General features: G+C 37.5%; 3 protein-coding genes and 1 long non-coding RNA gene across 4 annotated transcripts; 2 read left to right on the forward strand and 2 right to left on the reverse strand.

Annotated features, from left to right (window-relative positions):
* Positions 1 to 2,744: 2,744 nt before the first annotated feature.
* LOC110761916 (putative leucine-rich repeat receptor-like serine/threonine-protein kinase At2g19230) lies at positions 2,745 to 11,124 on the reverse strand. The gene is made up of 13 exons (XM_088249258.1): positions 11,040 to 11,124; positions 10,387 to 10,927; positions 8,515 to 9,002; positions 8,274 to 8,412; positions 8,097 to 8,168; positions 7,936 to 8,007; positions 7,751 to 7,831; positions 7,338 to 7,501; positions 7,028 to 7,215; positions 6,801 to 6,933; positions 3,731 to 3,790; positions 3,465 to 3,654; positions 2,745 to 3,350 (listed from the first exon to the last, which is right to left on the reverse strand). Exons 1-13 carry the CDS (start codon positions 11,122 to 11,124, stop codon positions 3,014 to 3,016), a joined length of 2,550 nt encoding a protein of 849 aa, XP_088105384.1. The 3' UTR covers positions 2,745 to 3,013.
* LOC110761920 (uncharacterized) lies at positions 4,184 to 6,447 on the forward strand. Its single transcript, XR_002527452.2, has 3 exons — positions 4,184 to 4,476; positions 5,196 to 5,259; positions 6,202 to 6,447. It is a non-coding gene; the product is annotated as an uncharacterized LOC110761920 (long non-coding RNA).
* A 2,696-nt stretch (positions 11,125 to 13,820) lies between the features above and the next one.
* Positions 13,821 to 15,751, reverse strand: SDH5 (succinate dehydrogenase 5). The gene is made up of 4 exons (XM_021964572.2): positions 15,484 to 15,751; positions 14,930 to 15,243; positions 14,649 to 14,834; positions 13,821 to 14,131 (listed from the first exon to the last, which is right to left on the reverse strand). Exons 1-4 carry the CDS (start codon positions 15,656 to 15,658, stop codon positions 14,075 to 14,077), a joined length of 732 nt encoding a protein of 243 aa, XP_021820264.1. The 5' UTR covers positions 15,659 to 15,751; the 3' UTR covers positions 13,821 to 14,074.
* Positions 15,752 to 17,498: 1,747 nt separating this feature from the next.
* On the forward strand, positions 17,499 to 18,898 carry LOC110761917 (alpha/beta-Hydrolases superfamily protein). Its single transcript, XM_021964501.2, has one exon. It carries the CDS (start codon positions 17,616 to 17,618, stop codon positions 18,573 to 18,575), a length of 960 nt encoding a protein of 319 aa, XP_021820193.2. The 5' UTR covers positions 17,499 to 17,615; the 3' UTR covers positions 18,576 to 18,898.
* The last annotated feature ends 522 nt before the right edge of the window (positions 18,899 to 19,420 follow it).

The following is a 19,420-nucleotide window of genomic DNA, read 5'->3' on the forward strand; positions in this document are numbered from 1 at the left end:
AAAAAAAAATTCTACCATTAAAATATTAATTAATTTGGAGTTGAGCAGCAGCCTGTCCCTTTTAAAGAAAAAAAAAAGAATTTAAAACAGCTGAGCTGTTCCTAAACATATTCGATGTAATTATCCAGTTGTCCAGCTTATCAGAACTAACATATAATTCACTGTCGTCCCTCTCACTTCGCTACCCAGTCAAACTCACAATCGTTGGCAACTTGATATTAAACTATATCTACATTCAACAATATTTCATTAGGTATTGATCAGTAAATATAATATTAATTTCTCTTTCCTTCTTATACAAGTCATATAATTTAGGGGCTCTTAGATATAGGTCCAATTTTACAAATATATTATGAATGCAGGACTAGAGTTGTTACCTTTTAATTCCAGTCCACAAGACTAGGTGTTTAGCCACCTAAGCAAACAGTATGTCCACAATTTTTAATGTAATTACAATTGCTGCCACTGTGTAGAAACGGAAAGTATAGACAGATCGACAAATCACAGAATTTATGTTTCCTCAAAACGTCATGCTCCTTCCAAGCAAATTTTCTCTGATTTCTTGGTTCTTTAATGGAGAGATTTTTGCGTTTCTATGTATGATTCACTATTATTTTAGCAAATTTCCTCTGCCACTAAACGTCAGTTGCTGCCTGTTCTACAGGTAAATTGTATGATTGGGGTTCCTACTTTTCTATTACGCTTAGTTCCTGATACATACCAATGCCATAGGTAGGAGAACGATTGTGTGATTTGGCGTCAGTTGCATTATAACGATTGTTTCAAAAAGGAACAGAAAACAAAGATGAACTGGGTTCTTCATCTTTTTCCTATGGTATAGGTAGAGGACCCCAGCTATCTTTTCATGTTTCCATCATTCCAGCCTCCAGGTAGAAAACACGTTGGTAATTCATGTTTCTGGGATATAGGTATATAGATCATATTCAGTTATAGGTAAACACAGTATCCATAGATATTCAACGTCTTGTTTTATTTATTTGTTAACAAAAAGGCAAAAAAGACACCAAAGCCAACTGAAAATTAGAAAGATAAAGTTGATAACAAAGTGTTTCATTTTCAACAAAATACCTATATCTGTGTTACAGGTAAATTGACCTGCTGGTGGCAATTGGTTACCTATACGGCAGGTATTAAACCCAAATGTATCTATCAGAAAATAATCCCATAAAAACAAAATGTACTTATGATATTGGTGAAGGTATTCCAATACAGGTAAATATACATGTGCTATAGGTACATGTGTAGAAGGTTACCTAAACAACAGGTATTAAACCCAATTAAGAAGTATAAAATAGACATTTGCTAATTTTGCCGTTTGTTGTTGATGAGGATTTTTGCCATTACTTACCTAATTTATATCTTAGGGGTAAATTTGGAACCACAACATAAATAAAAAATATATAAAATTCATAAATTAAAAAAGGTAACTAATCCTATGTGGCACAAAGGTCAAAGGACTTGAATTACTAACAGTAAGTGTGTGGATTGCACCCAAATTCTATCATAAGAATTGGACTTATACCGAATTATTTATATAATTTATAAACAAGAGAAGACTTACAACCTGCACAAAGAAAGAGCAAAATGCTGAATTTTCTTTTATGTTTGTATATATATACAAGAATTACACGAGGAGAGGAAGATCAAACACAGTTACACATGAACTCAGGGATGGAGGAAAACACTTGAGTTACAAACCCATTGCATAAAATATTCACCGTGCCACCACCACTAAAGGTCCAAAGCTCTTTCCTATCTTTAGATGATTGAATGCGTTGAAGAATACAACTAGAATCAAGTTTCTTTGTAATGCCATATTACTGTGAGAAGTAAAGCCTGATGGAAACTGAAACTCTGTCTTGTTCACATCGTATATTTATAATCTGCAATTTGGCCATCTTCTTCAAATTAAGTTTTGCCTTTGTGATCCTCTGAGACAGTGTGGGGCGGATCTACTTGGAGGGGAGGCTGCACTGTTGCCCAGCCCAAAATTTCCCCAAAAAAAAAAAAAAAAAAACCTTACAAATCTTTAGTAGCCCAAACAAAATTAAAACAAATAAAAGAAACCCTACATGTCTTTTGCCCAGCTGACTTCTTCATATCTCTCCTCTTCTCTATCTTTTTTTTTTCTCTTCAAAACTCTTCTTTATCTATTGGCTTCTTCAATTCTTCCAATTCTCTCCTATTCTCTTAGCTTCTCCTTAATTTGAAATTGACTATTCTAGAGTTGAAATTAGGGCCTTGATTTAGGAATTGTGTTGAATTTGATGTTTTTATGGTTACATTTTAGATTTAAATAGTGCTATTTTGTTTGCATCGCATTTACTTGTACCTTTTGTTTTATTATTATTATTATTTTTTGGGTTAAGCTATTATTTATGTATAGATGCATTTGATGGGCAAGGCTCATTATATCCCCCTAGACCGTATATTTTTTAATAGTTATTAATGAAATTAACTCGTACTATTGAGTTTAATACGTAAGTTTTGCCCGTATATTTTTTAATAGTTATTAATGAAATTAACTCGTACTATCGAGTTTAATACGTAAGTTTTGCCCATGCGACTTTCAAATCCTGGATCTGCGTGTAGTGATTTGCTTCATAGGGCTTATCCTTGGCTCTTGCAAACATTGAGCTTCCACATGCCAAGTTGTAAAGGGCAAAAAACTTGCCTTGATTGCCATAACAAATATGGTTTCTCATATTGAAAGGTTGAATGTAAATTACTCATTCTGGTCAACTTTTATTTTTACACATCTTTAAAGTTCTAGGACTGGCCCTGTCCAAGAGCAAAAAAACAACTGAACAGAAAGAAAAAAGAGAAACAAAACTAAAAGCAATGCAGAAACCCAAAGAACCCAGCAAACCAAATGAAAACACCCGCAGAGGGAACAAACTGAAACCAAACGTGAAGCCTAAGAAGAACACCAACATTCAAAGGACTAGTAATAAACACTTGATCTTTAGACTGAACTTGGGATTTCATTTGACTAAAGCTGCTTAAACTTTTCAATTTCCAAGCATTCCTTCAATCTGTCATACACATAACTTATTTCTGGCCTTTCGGTTGGTGTTTTTGACACACAAGCCAGAGCAGTTTCTATAGCTTTCTGTGCAGAAGAATACTTGTATGTCCCTTGTACTCTTGAATCTACTATGCCTTCAATTTCCATTCTCTCAAACTTAGCCCTCACCCAATCGGAGACGTTAACATGGACAAGTTCTAAATCTGTTATTATTGCTGGTCTGCCAGTTATAAGCTCCAGCAAGACAATCCCAAAACTGTATGCATCACTCTTTCTAGTCAGCTGTCCAGTTGTGCAATATCTGTTCAACCAAAAAATTCTCTTTGTAATTAATATTTTGTTTTTGGACTGAACACTTTGTTGTAACATCATATTTAGATCACAATGGCTATCATGAATTGTTGAAAGTACTTACTGAGGATCCAGGTACCCATATGTTCCTCTGAGGTCTGTTAATGCATGAGTAGCCGTTTCAGTTGCAAGAGCTTTAGAAATTCCAAAATCAGCTATCTTGGCTTGCAGTTTCTCATTTAACAAGATGTTTGAAGGCTTCAAATCTCTGTGCAGTATCGGCGGTTTGCAACCATCATGTAGATATTCCAATCCTGCAATGTCTCATTTAATACATGTTTCCAGAAAAAATGTTTGTTTGTGAATATGATGGTGATGATCTGAGTTTACCTCGTGCTGCATCTACTGCAATCTGAAGTCTCTGCTTCCAAGTCAAGCCTATATCTGTACCTGAGTGAGAGTTATCCGTGTTGTGTGATTAATTGTAAAAGAATGAGGTAAATCAAATGAAACATACATTCCGAATCATAGATGGATCGTGAAGCTTTGATAAAATGATCAGTGAATATATAGTTTGTAACATACCGACCCAAAATTTAAAGACTATTCACTATTTAATTAAATTAAAAACAGAATTTCCAATTTTTCCCTTAAAGTGGGGGCAAGAAGGTCAAATTTTTATTCGGAGAGAGTTTGGAAAAACGGGTGATGTTTTTAGGAAGGTGGTACTGAGCCGAGTTCGTAGACACGCGGTAGGCTCGATTTGGACTTGAAACGAAAAAGTTACGATTGAAAATTCACTGAGGGCATAATTGAAATTATTTTAAAAATTAAGTTGGATAATATCAGATTTTCAGAAATCTCTCTCTCCTCACGCTCTCTCTCGCGCGACTTTCCCCCTCCCCTTCGTTTTTCTTCAGCCGCAGCCTCCACCCGCCATAGCCACCGCCTCCGACCACCAGAAGCCACGGCACCAGAGCCAAAAGGACCGGCCAGACCTCGCCTTCGAAACCCTGGCCATCTCCAGCCTGCAACCGCCGTCGAGACCACCGGAAATCGCAGAAAACAGGCCGGAAAATCGCGGAACTTCCAAGCCTTCGTTCTCTCTCAATTCTCCACCGATTTCGACAAGTGAGGTATGGATTTTCGACAACTTTTCGTGCTCTAGCTGGCTGTTGGGTAGGTTTTGGCTGATTTTTAGTTTTAGCAACTCGAATTCGAACCCTAAAATCTGCCGGTTTTCAATTATAATTTCCGGTCACTTCCGGCCACTTTTTGGCCATGGCCCAAGAACAAAAGTGACTCCAAATTAGGGGTTTTACCTAGGGTAGGAGTTTGGAGCCAAGATTCTAAGTTTTTCCGGTCACCTGAACAGTGATCAAGCCACCCACGCGCGGCATCGCGTGGAGAGACGCGTGGGCAGTCCGGCAGAGGTCACATTTTGTCCTAAAATGATCCTTGTGTTGTCATGAGCGCGTAGGAGTTTACGGATCTCAATTTGTATATCGTTTGGACCTCGAACGAATTAGACATATTCTGTGATTTTCGGGTTTGATGTGTTTGGACCGTTGGATCAAACCCAATTTCACGTATGTTGTTCCTGGTATTTATAGGATCGTATAGGGGTTCGCGGATCGTGAATCGGAGCCCCGGATGTTCCGAATCATCAACTTAAAGTTTTGACCGTCCGGTTGACCGAGTGTCTTCCGAGACTTTTCTAGCGCTTGAAACCTTTAGTTGGACCTTAGGGACGTCTCGTTCCTCGTACTTAAGGAAAACCCGGGATATTAGGATTTTCTTTTAAGTCTTATTTTGAAGAGTTGGATTTTAATATCGTGTTCGTATTCTGAAATAGGTAATCCGACTCCTCCTTCATAGCAGGCAGGACCCTCTCAGGGTCACGCAGCTTGGGATTACTTGTGAGTGGATTTTGTTTTCAATAAGTAGCATGATTTTTATGATGAAATTTCTATGCATAAGGATTTAAAGGTTTATGAAATTTACCTTATACTTAAGGTTGAAACCATTATTTTTGGTAAAGTATTTGGGATGTATTTGGGTTTTGAATATATTCAAGTATCTTGAATTTTATGTATATGCTATTTGGGAAAATATTATATTGGTGGAGTATTTGTGGGGGGTACTTGAGATATGGTTATGGGGCATGGAAAGATGTGAGAGTAGAAAGTCAGTTTGGAGTGCTATATGCACTACCCTGTGTACCTCCCCTGGATTCGGAATGTGATTATGGAAATGTGAAATATTTGGAAATGTCAGTAGCCGGGGCATCCTTGACGGGATGTTGACTGTAGACCCTTGATTGGGTAGTCTGCGTGCGTAGGACGGTTCTAGGCGTACGGGTCTTGATTCTTCGTCCGTACGTGCTAGGTTAGAGTGTCAGTCCCCCAGGTGGACGACTCATCCCTAGCCACATGGATGTTTTGAGACCGGATAAGTGTGAGCTAGTCAACAATCCCTTGTTGGATTGTTTCCCCGGTACAATTAGGTGTGTTGTATACTTATATTATATATATCTATATCTATGTACATATATAGCTATACTTTTGTTCTTGTTTTTGAGCGAGGATACTTCCCCGCTCGTCGTGCCAGTGGGCACGTGTTTCGAGAGTTTGATTTGAGTTTGGTAAGGAAAGGTTTGGATGGGTTGATTTGTGAGTTTCACTGGATTTCGGATTTAGCTCGGGTTTGAGCAAACTATATATATATATATATGATTATGATGGTTTTTAATGCTTTGGTTTCATGCATGGTTTTCTACCGGTGGGGTTATATTACTTTGGTTTAAATTGAACTAAACTTTGTTTTGTCCACTCACAATTTTCTGTTTTGCGCCCCCACAGCCAGTAGTGACTGGAACGAGCCGCAGTGCCGTGTTTTGTGCTCCTATTTGCACGAGTTTCAGTACTTGAGCCTTCTCAGAGCCTCTGTGCTATGTAAAATCGTTAAACTTCCTTCCTACTTGTAAATTTTTGAATTCTGTTAGTTGCTCTGTTATTACCCTGTTAGGATGTGATTTTTGAGGCCGGAGGCCATGGTTTGTAACACTATGCTTTGTGTAATACATGCTGGCTGTTGGGTTGTTTTTATCTGTGTTTTTGACAGGTTTGGAAATTTGGGATTTGATCTGTTTACAGGGGAGATTCTGCCAAATTTTTGGTAGAAAGTCTCGGTTTTTAGTAAGTGGGCCCGGCATCTACGGAATGCCGGATTTATAGACCGGATCCGTCCCGGTTTTTGAGGAAATTCGGGGCGGGTCCTGTCATAGTTAATCCCAATTGCATTGAAGCAAAGTTTATAAACACTAGAAAAACTATCACACGTTATAGCTGTCGGTAGTCTTATTATTTTTTGTAATGTTGGGGATGTCCCAAATTCGTATCCCCCTCCTCACGTTTCTTCTTCTCTTTACGATCCACTATTGGTTGAGTAAGGGATATACCTGCAGCAGATATTTGCTGTTGCAAATTTCCATTCCCAACGTATTCGTAAACAAGTGCCATAATGTCACCTTCGTCACAGTAGCCAATAAAAGAAACCAAGTTTCTATGATGAACTCTCATCAATAGTTTAACCTGCAATCCCATGTGGCTACTACATTTTTAGAAAACTGAATAGAAAGGGCTATGACTGAATACATATAGATGTATGTAGTTGGACGGCATCTACCTCATTTTGAAATTCTTCTGAGCCTTGTTTTGATGATAAATTGAGTATTTTCACGGCAACTTGAGTATCATTTTTCAGAGTGCCATGGTAGACTTCTCCAAATCCGCCTCTTCCAATTAGTGTAGAATTGCTGGTGATCTTGTTGATCTCTGATTTTGTAAATTTTCGACCCTGTATCTTGAATGGCTCTGTTTGGATGAAAATTGTTAATCTCCTTGACACTCATATCATCACTATGAATATAATTAAGAATATTTACATAGAACAAGAACAAAGCTCCCATTTAATTATGAGTATTTGGAAGTCTTACCATCTTTCTTTTCACTTTTACATCTCCACCAGATAGCTGCTACAGTTAATAAGAGGATCATAGTTCCAATTATGGATACTACTACGGGAATAATGACATTTTGCTTCTTCCTTAATTTGCAAGAAACGTGTCCTAATCCGGATATATTTGGATTTTCACAGAGACTGAAAAATAAAAACAAAAAGGTTGATGGCAACTATAGTAAAAATTTGATCAATTATATTGACATCAACATAGTATTCCTGTATAATATTTTCAATTTGGGAGCTACCTGATCATTGATATTTTCCCATAAAGAAACAAACTTGAAAATACACAAATAAAAGTGTTGCCATCTGTGTTAACCAATTAATTCAAGCTCGAACTGGGTTTAGGGTGAGTGTTTAAGCTCTAACCAAAAGAAGAAAGCACACCTCAATGATAGCCCATCATTTTTATTTCTGTCAATGAGCCCTGCTGGAACTGGGCCTGCGAGCTTGTTCTTTCCCAAGTTTCTGCAAAAGTAAAGTCTGATACTCCATCGCCATGCTTAACTTGTAACGAAAGGATTTGTAGTTTAGTTTTATGTGTATGCATAACTAACCAAATAATAACTTACAGGACATATAAATCTGGCATTTGGGAAAAAAAGTCTGGAATTGGTCCTGTCAAGTCATTGTTTGATAAATCCCTGAAATATTGGAGCAGCGCAATTCATCGATTATACACTAATTATGCCAAATGGAATTCTGACCATTGATACTGTACGAACACACTTACAAAGCTTGTATCATTGTGAGATTGGCTATAAAAGGAGATATCTGGCCTCTTAAGCCACTGGAGGACAAGTCCCTGCGCGAGTGCATGTAATTTTTGTAACTTAAAAAGCCAAGACTCAAATGGGATTATACTGAAACCCTCCATAAGTTGGTCTAAGAGTGACATAAATATACTTACAAAGATATGATTCTTGGGGGCCTGGATTCAAGATAGCTACAATTTAGTCCTTCCCACTTGTAAGCTTGAGGGCTGCATGGATCTCCTTGCCAGTTCTTACTGATTTTGTAATGTAGCTTGATGTTTTCGATTGCTTCGACTAATTGATATTTTCATATGCAAACAAATTATTTAACATTTATATATAATCAAAATCAATCAATCATAAAAATGGACAGTGAAAAGCTAGCTAGCTACTCACTATCTCCTTGGTTTGTCTCCAATTCTAGGAACCTTTTACCCTCGTAAATCTCGTAGGCATTGAGGACGGGTGGAAGGGTAGAGTTGTCAGTCTTGAGGATTGAAAAAGAATGTTTTGTGAATCCACTAAAGGGCCAGATGTTGAAAAGTGTTTTCTCGTTCAAGTAATAAGGGAGAACAAATGGGCGTTGAGGCCATCCACCGTTCCAAACAATAAAGAGATTTCTAAGCTGGTGGGGCCGAAGCTTTTCAATTTCTGCAAAGTGCAAGTAGATATAATATTCCGAATTGTTATCAGGAGAATCCCAGTAAAATTCCAAGGCATAACTTGCATTTTTTGGCGCCACAGCAGTGCTCATCACAGCAGATGGTATTTCGAAAGCATTTTGATAAGATTCATTCATGATGGCTGAGGTTCTCAATTGGAACTGTGTGTCATCAGAAACGTAATAGGGCTCCCAGATGCGATCATGAATATCGGTTGGATACCTACATTAATTTAGACAGATGTTTTTAGTAGTAACATAATCATTAATGTAAAGATTCCAGCACCAAAAAATAAAAAAACATAAAAGATTGGACAACTCTTTCTTAAAGAATGTCCTTATTTGATTGCTTTTGGACTGAGAGAAAACAAACTTAGAAGTTGGACAAATATGTGCAGATGTGGGTTAGGCCAATTAGCCAGGGTAATAAGCTTGTTCTCCTTAAACCCAAGTTTGAATTTCCTCATCTTAGATTAATGTAGAATATTTTAAACTATAAGTGACCAAATGTCATGAATCATGATTTTTAAATTCACACACAACAATTTCCTTGTCTTGTTTCATAAACGAAGATATACAGGTGGAAAAAAAAAAAGGAATTTGGCGATAGTAATTTCCAACTTCAAATTCCTTTTAAATAATTGTCATTTCTAAAATTCAAGACAATGAAAGTTTTAAGAGAAAAAGAATTCATGAACCACCTCAGCACACCATCACCTTGTCATGACTATATCACCACCACCATCACCAACAACATCACCTTGACATGGCCATCACCACCCCACCTCCACCACTATCGCCGCCCCCTCTAATAGCTACCAGCTACCCCCAACTTTCCATGAACATCACAACCACCACATCTAGTACAACCACCTTATCATGACCATCAACACCACTGCCTCCACCACCATCACCCCGACCACAACCTCTTCAACTACCACCTTATCATGGCCACCACTAGCCCTCGCTGCCATCATCGCCACCTTAGCACTGGCAACCCCACACGAGCATCAAACATGATATCATCACCATCGTTAACACATTTATCAACCACCGCCACTCATTTATAGATTGATGCCTCTAAGAAGATAAACATTTAATTTGGTGTTTAAATTTAATTATACTTTTACCTTGGGCAAACAAGAAACTTCTTTAATTTCCATAATTTTGGAATTCCTTGGTTCATCATCAAAATGCAGGGGAATTAAGGACGGTCTTATACTTTAGCAACCACGTAGGACAATTTAATGATTAGAGCCGTTCACCTTTTAGGGTCTTGTTTAAACATCATTTCTTAAATTCTTACAACAAAATCGTGTAGACACAAGTACAAAACACCAGATAAATTATGATTATAGTGATTAAAATTGTTAAATCATATGGAATTGACTTTTTTTTTTTTTTGGAACTCAAATGTTTCTTAAATGAGGATTTTAAAAGCACGAATTTTTCCAATCATTAAACCTAGATGGAAGATTGGACGGCGTTTAATAAAATAAGGAGGACACTTTATAAGAAGATAAAATGTTTTAAGTGCAAATCCTCCCTCTCCAATATATTAACTTAATCAACATTAACTTGTGAGTGTTATCGTAGATGTAACTTACCTGCTGGTTCCTGTATCATTAGTTGCTAATAAACCAGTGTCATACCGCGAGACAAGTGCCAAAGACCCCGTTCGTTCTTCATAAGATGTATTGAGTAAGGGCCTTAGTTCGATGGATGATATAAATGGAACCCCTTTGTTTGTGTTCACTAAACAAATATGTATGTAGTCTTGCAGAAGGACACGTATGAGCTCCCTGGTTGTCTGATTTTTCGCCGTGAAATTCACTGTATCCCACAAATTAGCTCCGAGATGTAGTTCGAATTCGGGTGGTTTATTTTCGCCGTAATTCCCATACTGAAAACCTGCTCGGATCAAATACTTGGTGCCATATGTGACGTTTATTCTGTAGCAGTTCCTCACTCCTTGTGGAAAGCTCCTAACGTACCAGTATGGTTGATAATAGTTCAAATCATGATTAGCCGATAAGTACTTGCTTTCACCTGTGTCTATGAAGGTCGAGTCTGAAATGTAGTTAATGCCTGTTGTCGTTTCAGTGTAGCTGGAATTATTCGGTAGGCCGCAATCTATGCTAATGAAACCTAAGGCACAGGCACGTAAGAGAAATTTTTCAGTGTGACCGACACGTAATTAAATAATTAAATAGAGAGAAGCCTAATTAGCTTGTATGTGTTGTTGATTCATATTTCATACCTGATTGGTTCTGGGAATGGACTAAGGCTGCAAGAGCAAAACCAACAAGCACTGCAAAGAGGAATTGCTTGTGGGCATGCGACATCACTATACTTGGGAAGCAACAAATAAGATGCAAATTTGTTTTCCGAAGAATGTCATTTTATAAAGGATGAAAAGTTTTAGCAGACGTGGCAGCAGCAGCTTCTGATACTCTCTTCTAATTCTAATACTAATTAATCATAAAACAAGCGATATTAACGGAAGGGATTCGAACACACGGCCTCAGATGCATGGCTAACATGCTAGTCTACCATAAAAGACAAAAGTTAATGACAATTTCTGTACATTTTCAATTGATATATACAATTGACTTTGATCATATGTTCTATTGGTTCTAGCCTTGAAGGGGACTCTTAAACTAATTAATCATTTTACGTATTTTCTGTGAAGCATCGAATCACATACATAAAGCTATAGTCGGCATATTGCATCAGATCAGATCAACATCAGACTATCAAACTCAAAATATATGGCTGATGACTTAGGTGGGTCAATGCTGCTAAAATGAATTTTTTACACGCTATTGATTTATTCTTTTAAACAATAAAATAAGAAAATGAGTCATTTATTTATTTTTTGGCTTGGAATAATTTGTAATTTATTAATAATGGGTTTTTCATACAAAGCCATTCCACTCAAGTCATCTGCCGTCTAAAATTTTTTAATTGTCCGGTTTATGGAAACTACATATAATTTATAAATTCACTTTCTTTCAAACTTGAGAACCAAGTCACTCACAGATCACAATCCTTGGAATTTGAAAACTTGATATCTAACTATATCTTCAATTCTTTTGTTATTGGACTTGATCAAACCTCCACACTCATTCCCAAGTTCAACGAAAGAGTTTCCAGACATGGTATAAAATGATTGTAATATTAAATTTCTCTCTTTCTTCTTATTGATACAATGGCGTAGCCACACATAAAAAAGGTGCTATGAAACGAACTCTAAAATTAATTGAGTATACCTTATTACTAACTATTTATTGAATTACTAATTTATCCTAATATAAAATGACCAAAAAAGATATATTGAATTGTGAAATAAATGTAATTTTAATAAGTACACCCTACTCACCATATTAGCTCCTCCTCATATTTATGGAGCCAAGCTTTTTCCAATTTTATTTGTTTATCACACCAAAGTCTTTCAATTTGGCTCGAAGAAGTCTCAATTTTGAAACTAAACAGGAATGACCCAAAACTGGAAACATATTCGAAACGACCGAAATTTCTTCCATTTGATACAAATTTACAATGTTATCCTCAAAGACATCTTGATCACCATTTTTTTTTGGGTGCAGAACCAGATGCATTTACAATGTATCACATCACAAGAGGAAGAATTTCCAAGCAAACCTGTTAAAGATGGAAATTAAAAGGCAGAAATTGGCAAAACAAGTATTGATTGGAAAGAGATGACCATTCAATTAACTAATTCCATAACCCAAAGAGGAAACTATTTTCCATTGCAACCAAAAGCATAACTGCAATAGTCAAGATCTCTGTACACAGCTTTGTACTACTTCCATGTTTAAAGTGCTGCAAACCATCCTTCTAAACTTCACCATCTTTCTTTTGTACAGCTCCCCAAGATTCCCCAACTACCTAAACTTTTCCAGGTATATACATCTTCCACCAATTAGTCAGTCAACAGAAGCCTACTCTTGTTTCATCAGAATCAGCTCAGCAATCAATACCACCACCATTACCAGCCACCCATTCATTTTATTTACACCAGCAAGACCTACTCTAATAATTACAAATTCACAGTTAAATCGATCGCTTGGACTGAGAAACTGAAGGCTATGAAAGGTGGAATGAGTTTTGTGTTGTGTGATAACAGTGTATTAGGGTGTACTACGGATATTTTTGGTAGTTAAATAGAGCGTAGTTAGTTAATTTTACATTTTGATTTAAATATTAGGGTGTACTTCGATCATATGTTGTACTCAGTTAATTTTAGGGTACGTTTAACAACATCCTACAAAAAGGACAAAGAAATGGTAAATATACGTTAATTTTCATCTTGTATTATTATTCCGTTATATCGATAGCAAATAGCCCAACAAAATCTTCATATGACATAAATAAGAGGATGATGTTGACACATTAATAGTGAACACTATCGCCTTTGTGTAAAAAAATAGTCTTTTTGAAAACATTACACTTGCCAACGAAGTATAATCCTATAGAAAATGGCCTAGACTTGCATATCAGAAGTCTCGAGTTCAAACCTCCATGGCATCTTGATTGTGTGTATGTATCTTGTGAGTAACCCCCTCATATGTAATTTAGACTATGCTTGTACTAAAAAAAATACATTACAATGCTTGTACTAAAAAAAATACATTACACCTTGTTTTCGAGATATGGTGTGGCTAAATACGACTCGGGCTTAGAAAGAAATGGACCCTCATAGAGTCCGGCTTCAATATTAGACAACATGTTCAAGTGTGTCTCGAATTTCAAACTTCAAAAAGAGAAGCAATAACATTGGTTGCAACTCTGTTGTAGGAATCATTTGACATAATTTGTTATATGAATCAGTAAAAACCCTTTACATAAAGGAATGCCTGTGGCTGGAAATCAAGCATTTAATTACAACATTTGATTGAAGACTGCTAGATTTCCCCCCAGTAATATAATCAAGATGATATTAACATTTGATCAAAACATGATTGTAGCGTACTGTGGACAAGAGCTCCATCATCAGTATTGTCAACTCAACAGAAGCAAATGAAACATATCAAACTGAAATTACAGAAGGGAACAGAACTTACAACATTATATGTTATCACAAAAGCAAGAAGATGCTACATTATTCCATTCATAGATCAAGAAAGATAAGTCTCTTATTGACCGGCATCAGGACCTAAACATCGAGGTTTTCTAGGAGAGGCTGACAGGCCTATTTCCAAATTTCCAACGAACATGATTCTAAAAACCAGAAAGCTTCCAATTACATCAACACTCTCCGAAATTCTGAGGCTAAGCTCTTTGCTCGACATATGACCCGGAAAGTCCAGAAGTTCCAAGAACAGTGATCTGCAATCAAGATACAAAATCAAATGAGCAAGTAAGCAAATAGATTTGCATTCATTCACAGCGCGCATGTCAATGTGCATTAGGACACTGCAGGATAGTAACAAACCATGTGCCACGAATGCATAAATGAAAAGCTAGAGAGGCTAAAGCATCCTATATACTTACAGCCCCTTTCCAGTTCCCATTACATAAAAAAAAAAATTAAAAACATGTGGTGAAAGAGATAGAAAACAAGGGCTGAATATTGTCACTAGACTTCAAATAAATAGCCTCACACAGGTCAAATTTGATCTTGTTTTCTCCTAACTCCTAAGTGGGCCAAATGATGAGGATAATATTGCTTGAATTGAATGCTGCTTATACAGATAAGAAAAGTACCAAATGTGAACTGCACTGATGACTTGTTATGGCTTTTCTCATGGGGTAATATCATGAATTAGAAAAATTATCATTATCCATGAAGAATCGCATCTAGCTATAATGTTAAAGTAAGCATGTCCAAGGTTAATATTAATACCTTTCCCCACTCAGAGCCTATGCCACTGCATCTCATCTTCAAGTATATCAGCTTGGTTCCCAACTCTGTCTCCACCTTCTTCCGCAAATAAGTCTCCTCAGGACCAAATGCATCCAAATAGGCAGTATAGCGGTTGTAAATTGTCTTTAGTGCATTCACATACTCATCTGACAAGGGCTTAACATTCTACAGACAATTTTAAAACATGATATCAAAAGAATTGCAGAGACAAATGAGATTGAAATTGCAAAGTCACTACCTAAGCAACCAAATTATAATACCTCTCCACTCAAACCAATGCTGTCATCGAGTTCCATCTTCAATGTTGTAATCATCCCACCGAACTCCTCAACAGCTTCGGCCGCACGGAAAACATTAGTGACAGACTCCTTGCCAGTCTGGTCATCAGTATTCTTAGAAACTGCAGCCTTTGCATCATGGACAACACTATCAGGTAGCTTATCCCAACTTGCAGCCATCAAATCTTTGAAAACATTGAGCAGCTCAGGGTCTTTAATGGGAGGCATGTGACTCAAATCATCACTATAAAATCGCCTACTTCCCAAACCGGTTGAAAGAGGGGACCTGCAATCATCTGCGGATTTGCAACATGCCAACATGGGATTTAAACAACAAAAAACAAATTGTGCCAAGCACCCACTTCAATATGACACAAAAACCAAATATTTTTAAATCAAACAGATTCAAATAATAACCCATTTCAATTTTACATCTTATCTATCTGAATTTCAAAAGTACGCTTCTGCTTGTATGAAGAAAAAGAAACATAGTATTTGGAAAAAGAAATTAAGGTCGAATGGATAAGAGGGAGTACCAGAAAAGAGGTCCTTGGCCATGGGGGATGAGAAACTGAAGAGGGTTCGAGCAGCGCCGGCGTTGTGGTGGTGAGGCTGGGAGTGACATAGCAGCTGCTGGTTGAGGGCTGCTACTCGATAAGATCTGGAGGAGAGTGAGCGATACAGCGATCTCAGAGCTACCATTTTCTCCATTATTACGGACTTTTACCACAAAAACAGTGGGCAGGGAAGAACTGGAGAGGAGAGACGCGTCGCAGAATGGGAAGTGGATTCAGTGAAAAGCTAAAGGTGACACCTTTGACAACGCCGGTTAGCGTCGCAGGTGGAAATCACTTTTGGGCTTTTGGGTTAGATTGGGTTGGGCCTATGAAGATTGGGTTTCATTTCAGGGTTAATACCAAGAAGCTCTAAAAGATGGGCCAGCATCCTCGGACAACCCGAATCGCATTTGGCCTGTTCGGGCAAAACTATTCGCATCTTTTCTATTAATGAAGGAGAGAGATTCGAACTTGGAGTGCATGATGACAAAAATGAAAGTAAGAATAGGATTTTACTTTTTAGTTCTGGTTATGTGTTTTTATAATAATGTGGTTCTTGCATTTGAATTATTTTGATTTACAACTTCACATGTGTTTACTAAATAGAAAAGGTAATGATGAAGGAAATTCTTCAAAGCTAAGTCTAGTCTATCTATATGAGTGTGTACTATCCTTTCGCGAAGCTTCAAGCTTTTCTAGCTGCTTCTTTCAGTTTAAGGATTTATAAAAGCTTTCTTATGGTTGTAAAGCTTTTGCTGATCCACACTTTACTTTTTTTTTTTTTTTTTTTTTTTTTTTTTTTTTGGTCAAGTCAAACTCCATTCATTAAATATGAAAACACATTACAAGAGTTTGAAGGCTGAATAACATAGGCAGAAACAAAGACATAGGCCCAAAGGATTACAAAACATATTTTGAATACAAGCAAGGCCCACATACAGAGTTTCAAACCAAAACAACCCTAAAATTGAAAACAAGTTGCAGCCGCACCACATCAAACTTTATATAATCCACATCAAACTTCAAACTGTGAAAAGTCAAAATTCGAATTGTGAAAAGTCAAAATTGTTGGGACATGATGAGCATGTACGTATACAGTTTCAACAATTTTTTATTCATTATGAAGAAATAAATTCGAGAGTAAAGCTCGCAGGAAACAAATGAATCTCTACCGTATCAATTAATATAAATTTAATAAGTTGGTGTTTTGAATATTATTATTATTATTATTTGCCACCTCCAACCACAAGGGCTGGCACGTTTTCACGTTCCTGAAATAGACACGTCTAACTTTTTTCTAATTGACCCATTCAAGAATGTTGTTGGTGGGTGCTTATATATATATAACAGACTTTACTTAACTTTCAACTGATTTTTAATAATCTTATTTCTTTATTATTTATTTATAATTATTATAATTTTCATCTGATTATTACAGATTTTGGGTACCGCAGAGAATGTATACATCCATTCACACCAGCAACTTGATAGCGAATGCTGCTGGAGTTTCCTGCTAGACTTTGAATAAAAGAATGGCTTAGCGTGACCTAGCAAGCAAGAGACTTCTTTCTATTGAATTAAAATTAGTGAAATGAAAAAACAGAATCAAAAGAAATAAAGTTCGTTAAGAGCATTTGCCTTAACATCAAAGTTATGTGTTCAATTATCTTGTTTCGTATAATATGATGGAAGTTATGTGTTCAATTATCTTGTTTCATATAATATAATTCGTATAGAAAATGTTGCTTGGCTCATTCTCCTCCTTTCAAAACAAATGATTTGTATATGATTTTATTAGGAGGTGCTGCAATAAGATTTTTATTTCATTTCATTTCACTATTTTATTATGCTACAACAATTTTCTTTAACAAAAAAGTCTTGCAGGAATTCAAAAAACTGTATTTTGTACCAACCAATCACCATTACTTTTGGTATTAAAATAGTTGCTAGATATTTGACTTCACAGCCTTACAAAACTTATTTTTCGTGCATTTCACACTTATCTCACCTCCCTCAATAAAGTGCATGCCAATTCTCCAAATCTCTTGCCCCTCTAATTCAAGTCATACGTGACCTTTTCTTCTTCTGCTTCTGCTTCTTCTTCCAAACAAATGGCTTCAACCACATCACCAGAAGTCTCACTTGAAGTCTTGCCCTACCTGCGAGTGCTCAAAGACGGAACAATTGACAGAATCGCCGGAACCCAAGTCGTCCAGGCCGGCCTGGACCCTCAGACCGGAGTTTTATCCAAAGACATCGTCCTCATACCCGAAACCGGAGTCTCGGCCAGGCTCTACCGACCCAACAACGTCACCAAAACTGATCAGAAGCTTCCCCTCATCGTTTACTTCCATGGCGGGGCCTTTTTCATATCTTCAGCCGCCGACCCGCTTTACCATAACAGCCTCAACATGCTTGTTGCTGAAGCAAAAGCCATCGCTGTTTCGGTAAATTACAGGTTGGCCCCTGAGCACCCCCTCCCTACTGCATATGAAGACTCTTGGGCTGCACTCAATTGGGTGTTTGGTGGTGGAGAAGATGGTGATTTGTGGGTTCAGGAGCATGTTGATTTTGGGCGGGTGTTCTTGGTTGGAGACAGTGCAGGGGCTAATATTGCACACCATTTGGCCTTACGGATCAAGGCATCCGACCCGGATCCGAAGGTGAAGATTGCCGGGATTGGTTTGGTCCATCCTTATTTTTGGGGGAAGGAGCCAATTGGTGGAGAGGTGACAGATTTGGTGAGGAAGTCAATGGTGGACAAGTGGTGGCAGTTCGTTTGCCCGTCAGAGAAAGCGGGGGATGACCCGCTGATTAACCCGTTTGGGGATGGAGCTCCGAGTGTTGAGGGGTTGGCTTGTGGGAAAGTGCTTGTTCTTGTTGCGGGAAAAGACATATTGAGGGACAGAGGGAGGCTTTATTATGATGAACTGGTGAAGAGCAGTTGGAGAGGGAGGAAGGAGTTGACTGAAACAGAAGGCGAGGACCATGTGTTTCACATCTTTAATCCCAATTGTGAAAAAGCTAAGAGCTTGATTAGGCATTTGGCTTCTTTCATAAACCAAGATTAGTGCAAATTCCATGAAAAAGGGTGCTTTCTGGACAATATTATCTGTGGGGAAATTCACAAAGTGGTGGGATTCCTTTGTCAATCTTTGTATCAGGCATTTTCAATGTCATTGCTGTTTTGTACTTATTTCTTCTCTTTACTTTTTCGGTTACATATGTAAGCTGTTTGAATAAGCAAAAGCTATTTTCAGTAGGATTATACTAAAATGCCGAGATTGTATACTCCGCGGGCTTGAACCGAACCAAATCATACTCCGCAGGCTTGAACCGAACCAAATCAGACCGGCTACCTTTTTATAACCACAAATATAAGTGGGTTCATTAACCCAATATTAGTATCACAGAGGAATCCTTACTAGGTCCAAATCGAACTTTAGCTTTCCGCCAAATAGATCAAACTTTAGCTCTCTCTATAAGGACAACTCATTTCCGACAATGAGATGTGGTGTGTGATGTTTAATAGTTTTAAAATATATCGCTTTTGCATGAGTGTGTGATGTGTTCCGCAATGTCGTAGAGATTATGTGAAAGTCGTATGGACCAGCACCAAGTACTTGATCAAGAAATCACAGGAAAGTAGGTTGCGGGGGATGGTGATGGAATACAATCTTGTGGTAGTTGAAAATTCTAGGGGTGGGCACGGTACGGTATGGTACGGTATTGAGCCCGTACCGCTACCGATACCGGAAATTTAAATCAGTATGGTACGGTATGGGATTATCGTTTGTCAAAATTGGTACCGTACCATACCGTACCGTGTCGGTATCGGTACCATTTCGGTACAAAAATGACACAACTAAAAAATGAACCAATTCAATATTCAACATATTCATTTACCAAAATAAGT

This window comes from Prunus avium, chromosome 1, assembly GCF_965620075.1.
Source record: "Prunus avium chromosome 1, drPruAviu1.hap1.1, whole genome shotgun sequence".
NCBI classification, from domain to species: Eukaryota; Viridiplantae; Streptophyta; class Magnoliopsida; order Rosales; family Rosaceae; genus Prunus; species Prunus avium.

Coding starts and splice junctions, on each gene's coding strand:
- LOC110761916 (XM_088249258.1), bottom strand. CDS start 11,124: ATGTCGCATGCCCACAAGCAATTCCTCTTTGCAGTGCTTGTTGGTTTT. Junction 8,413..8,514: donor GGAGACAAACCAAGGAGATA/GTGAGTAGCTAG, acceptor AATATCAATTAG/TCGAAGCAATCGAAAACATC. Junction 7,216..7,337: donor TAAAAGTGAAAAGAAAGATG/GTAAGACTTCCA, acceptor TCATCCAAACAG/AGCCATTCAAGATACAGGGT.
- SDH5 (XM_021964572.2), bottom strand. CDS start 15,658: ATGGAGAAAATGGTAGCTCTGAGATCGCTGTATCGCTCACTCTCCTCC. Junction 15,244..15,483: donor GGCCAAGGACCTCTTTTCTG/GTACTCCCTCTT, acceptor GCAAATCCGCAG/ATGATTGCAGGTCCCCTCTT. Junction 14,835..14,929: donor GCATTGGTTTGAGTGGAGAG/GTATTATAATTT, acceptor AATTGTCTGTAG/AATGTTAAGCCCTTGTCAGA.
- LOC110761917 (XM_021964501.2), top strand. CDS start 17,616: ATGGCTTCAACCACATCACCAGAAGTCTCACTTGAAGTCTTGCCCTAC.